The 5,000-nt window shown below is 36.4% G+C and overlaps 1 protein-coding gene across 1 annotated transcript in view; it reads left to right on the forward strand.

Moving 5' to 3' along the window:
• Nucleotides 1-1,005: 1,005 nt before the first annotated feature.
• Nucleotides 1,006-5,000, forward strand: part of LOC122259836 (cytochrome P450 2D26) — a 5,356-nt gene continuing 1,361 nt past the window's right edge. Inside the window, exons 1-8 of the mRNA XM_043026774.2 lie at nt 1,006-1,142; nt 1,685-1,832; nt 1,972-2,095; nt 2,671-2,801; nt 3,033-3,202; nt 4,356-4,586; nt 4,748-4,859; nt 4,995-5,000. The exon at nt 4,995-5,000 is cut by the window's right edge and continues 175 nt beyond it. Coding sequence (XP_042882708.2) covers nt 1,709-1,832; nt 1,972-2,095; nt 2,671-2,801; nt 3,033-3,202; nt 4,356-4,586; nt 4,748-4,859; nt 4,995-5,000 — 898 coding nt within the window. The 5' untranslated portion in view covers nt 1,006-1,142; nt 1,685-1,708. The remainder of the gene's footprint in view (nt 1,143-1,684; nt 1,833-1,971; nt 2,096-2,670; nt 2,802-3,032; nt 3,203-4,355; nt 4,587-4,747; nt 4,860-4,994) is intronic.

Raw genomic sequence — 5,000 nt, forward strand, 5'->3', positions numbered from 1 at the left:
ATTATCATTATTGTTATTATTATTATCATTATTATTATTATTTTTATAATCATCATTATTATTGTTATTATTATCGTCATCATCATCATTATTGTTATTATAGTTATTATCGTCATTATTGTTATTATCATTATTATTTTTCATTATCATTATTATTATCGCTGTTATTATTGTTGTTGTTATTATTATGATTACTGTTATTGTCATTATACTATTATCATCATGACGATGATGACTATTATTATTATGACAATTTTTACTGATATCATTTACATTATAATTATTATTATCATTATATCATTGCCTTTATCATTATCATTAGTAGTCTCATTATTATTATCATCATTACTATGAGTATTATTTTACTATTACTATCATTATTATTATCATCATCATCATCATTATTATCATAACTATTATTATTATCGTTATTATTATTGTCATTGTTATTATCATTATCGTTATTATTGTTGTTGTTGTTATCATTATCATTATTAATTGTTATCATTATTAGTAGTATAATTATTGTCATTATTATTATTACTATCATTATATCTATCATTACTATTATTACGATTATTATTATCATTATTACAGTCAAGACTGTTATTATCATAACTATCATTACTATCATCGCTATTATTATAATCTTCATTATCATTTTTATCATCATCATCATCATAATCATCATTATTATGAAATAATATTATTATTATTATCACCAGCATCACTAGCGTCACTGTTAAAATCCGTCCTCGTTTTCTGCAGAAAATGCATGACAATCAACAGCTCGCAAGAATGCACTGTCATGCACAGGGATACACACTGCTATCACGATGACGATAGCTTTGCCTCATAACTTTTATATTTTTGCAAAGTCGTCCTGAGTTGCTATTGCTTAAACTACTCTGCTATCACATTTTATCTACCCTATCTAGTCACCTCATATAGCTCCTCCCCTTATGAGAGGAAGCCCCTCCCCTTATGAGAGGAAGCCCCTCCCCTTATGAGAGGAAGCCCCTCCCCTCTTAAGGTGAAACGCAGCGAGACTTCTTACAGTGACAGGAGAGGAAGCACTGCCCTCTTGGGGAGTGCCAGATTTGATCGAGCTCAGGGACTTGTGTTGCGGTGACGTTGCTCAAGTGAGTAATTTGGTCGGGCTTTCGTTGCTGTGGACGGATATTATGTTAGATTATATCATATAGCTAATGTGTATGTATATATATATTTATATATATTGTGACTACTTAGTTTATTTCGAGGTTGTGTTGGTCTTAGATGTAAAGGTTATCAATCTGTAACGATCAGATAGAATTAATAATTTGTTCGTGTGTTGACAGTGTTATCGAAATAATAAAATTATCTAATACAGACTAAAAAAAAAATTAATTAATTTAAAGATAATTAGCTAGGGTAGGTTTACTTGTAAGAAATTCTCCAATTATGACCATTTCGTTTACAGTTATTTTTCAAAATCATGAATTGTTTTTTTCAGGTGTGTTTTTTTTCTTTTTTTAAGGTTAATTTCAGGTTTAATATAAACAAAAGCAATTAAAATCTGTGAAAGTGTTATTGACGTTGCATGGTGTTTAATTGAAAACGTGCAACTGTGCCTCATGCTGACATTAAGACTCAGGCAAAGGGACACAAAATGGAGATGAATCCAACTCTACTCATATTACAGATACAGAAATAAACATCCTGGGTCATGCTCGGCGAAGTCCTGACATGGATCCTGGACAGCCTGGGACTCGCGGGGTCGTGCCTGCTCGCCCTGGTCGTCCTCCTACTTTTCTTCCTCCCTGGTGGTCGTCCGAAGAACTTCCCGCCAGGTGATACATCTAGAATATTCTAATTCTTTATTCAGGACATTGCATTTCCATGAGGATATCCTCTTTCTTCACTGGAATGATAGAATGCTACGTGTTGGCTATCTGAGGTAATTTTCCCACGTCTGTCATTTTCCGAAAGGTCTGCCAATGGTGCCAATATTAGGGTCTTTGCCGTTTACGAATGGGCCTATCAAGCGGTCTTTGATCAACTCCCTGAGGAAGAAATACGGAGATCTGGCGAGTTTTGGAATACTCCATAAGAGGTTGGTTGTTTCTTAAAATCTCTAATATTATAATCCAAGTTTAAAAATACATTAAGTCAACATAAAAAAGGAGAGAATAAACCCATTTTGCTATGAGGATAAACATGTCTTGTAAGTTCAGGCGTCTGTCTATCATAAACAAAGTTCACATTGTGGTGTATCATAATGATAATAATGATCAACGCAACAATGATAAGTAAAGAAGAGGGAGTAACGAAATGTAAAAGTGACCCCGTAGAAACACTTCAAACGTGATGAAACGATATTGTGAATATTCATCTAATTTCATTCACAGACAAGACACTAAGTCCCGGTGAATCACCACCAAAATCTACTCAATTGGTCCCTTGTCCTCTGGGCAACCCATGCATATACTTTTCTTACACTCTAACTTCTTTTTTCATCCAATCTTGGTCACAAACCAATAATTCAACAGATTAACCATAACAATTGTATGAATAAAGGTAGACCAAAACATACCTTCTCTCTTTGGTAGAGAGAATATAATATTTCATTCTGATACTGAAGTACTGCTACTACTAAATTTCAGTACTAAAGTCCCTCTTGCATCTCAGGATTGTTTTGGTCAGCAACCTGAAGACAATCAAGGAAGTGTTCTCGCAGGCAAAGACAGCAGGACGCCCTGCGCTATTCATCATAACCGTCAGGAACAATTTACTCACAAATGGCAGGCATTCATCTCTGGGTGAGTGTCATGTGCATACGTCTGCTAATTTACGAATATGCCATGAAAATACAAAAGTTTCTGCGGCCATTTAAAGAAGCTGAAAATAGTCCGTATATTGAGATGATGTTAGTAGGGCCATCCATAGACCATTCTTATAGATTTGATATGATTTGCCATAACCAGTATCAGTCTTTTCTTTATCATCAGTCTCCCTTCTCTTAACCCCTTGATATTTCGCCTTTCTTACAGGGATATTGGGCTCGTCTGGAGAGCTCTGGCACGACCAAAGGCGGTTTGTTCTTCGGCATCTAAGGGACTTGGGTTTCGGGAAGACCAGCTTGGAGCCGCTGATGACCCTTGAGATCAAGGAACTGATGGACCACATCACGTTGCAGAAAGATGAGCCGATTGTTATGCAGGTGAGCAATAATACTAAGAAAGGGCAATCTCTATGTACGCACAGGTACACACAGACACATGTCGCCGTTCTTATATATGTGTACAGGTGTGGGTGTGCTTTAAATCCAAAGATATACAGTCACATTCTAGGACGTATTCTGGTTACCATGGCTATAAAATGTTATATTCATGTTGCATAAGTGGTATTCCACCATGCAAATGCACAGTACGACATTGTCAGTTGCTCCAGGTTTGCTAGTTGCTCTAAAGCCATTATGTTTAAGATTAATAATATTGTTCAAACGACCAATTGATTATAGAAATAACAGATACAGATAGATATTCATATTTAATTCATGAATCATTTGTTTTGCTTAACCTGTTGCAAACGGGGATATATTTGCTTTACTGGCCTCCAAGACGGACACTAGTGCCATATGTGAGAGAGCTTTACCAAATTTATTGTATTTTTTAGTGCGCTTTCATTCATTCATTATAATACAAAAACCTTATTTGTGAATACTTTTTTTAGTATTTTACAATCTTGTGAGGTTTATCTGTGAAATCTGACAGTGTTTATCATTGATGTAGATTAAAATTGTAATACAGGATCCGTACCAGCCCTTTATGTCCTTCAAAGTCAGTGTGAAAGAAGTATTAGAGTTGCATAAGAAATAACCATTCCCTATGGAAATAGATTAAGAAATGGGGAAGAGGAAGGAGACCTGTGCTTATTACTGCGAGTGCCACAGCAAAAAGCAACCATACTAGTGAAGGGAAATTGCAGATGCTAAACATCATCTTTGTCACCTTCCTCTTCTCATCTCAGTCTCATTCACATCCTGCATCGCTCGCTGATACATTAGAGCTATTATACTTTATTATTCATAGTGCAATAGAGACACAGTATTTCACTCTCCCCTGCCATTAGAAATGCCATGACTATCGCCAACTGTCATCAGGCAAAAAAAACTATTTGGCATGTATATTGTACCACCCGTCTGCAACTGGTTGATATCACGAAAAGTATGAGTAATAATATTTACATCTTCATGCTGTTGAAACAAACACGTGCTTCCAGAATACCAATTATGGCATGTTTGTGACAAGTACTCGGCTCGCTAGGACCTTTATATATATATATGACTGATAAAAACGGATACGACTTTCCAGCGCTTCTTCAACCGGTCCATCATCAACGTGATCTGGGCGATGGTGATGGGCAAGAGGTACTCCTACGACGACGCCAAACTCGCCACACTTCTGAAGACGTTTGTCGCTCCGGCTGACATCAACTTCCTCTCTCCTCTCCACTTCCTTCCCGGAGCGCTTCATTTTGCTCCCTATTTGCCCGGACTCAAGCAAGACGTCAAGCCATTCACGCACGTTGCTAACTTCATCAAGGTATAGTGAGACTTGGCTTCCTTGTAGATTTTCGAGTTGCTATAATTCAGATTCTGAATTGCTATAATATGTGACACTATGATGATGATTTTTTTTTTTCGCGTTGTCATTTATAAGAATCTTTCGAGGAGTTGGAATCATGTCCCCTGTCTCGGTTCTAGAGTGAAGTGGAGGAATTTAAGCGTGACGAGAACGCGAAGAACAGCGACTGTCTGACGGCCTTGTATATGCGAGAAATTGAAGAGCATAAGGGCGAAGATTCCTTCTTCCATCGTATGTTTTTTGTTTTTTTTTTCCTTTTTACCTTTATTAGTTTTTTTGCATAAATACCTACACAAGTGGCTCAATAATTCGTGTTCCGGTACACATTCATTAACAACACTCATTTTACCTCCGTTGTATTTGCAGTGGATC

This window comes from Penaeus japonicus, unplaced genomic scaffold, assembly GCF_977035675.1.
Source record: "Penaeus japonicus unplaced genomic scaffold, GWHDUDI00000001_assembly GWHDUDI00000035, whole genome shotgun sequence".
NCBI lineage: Eukaryota > Metazoa > Arthropoda > Malacostraca > Decapoda > Penaeidae > Penaeus > Penaeus japonicus.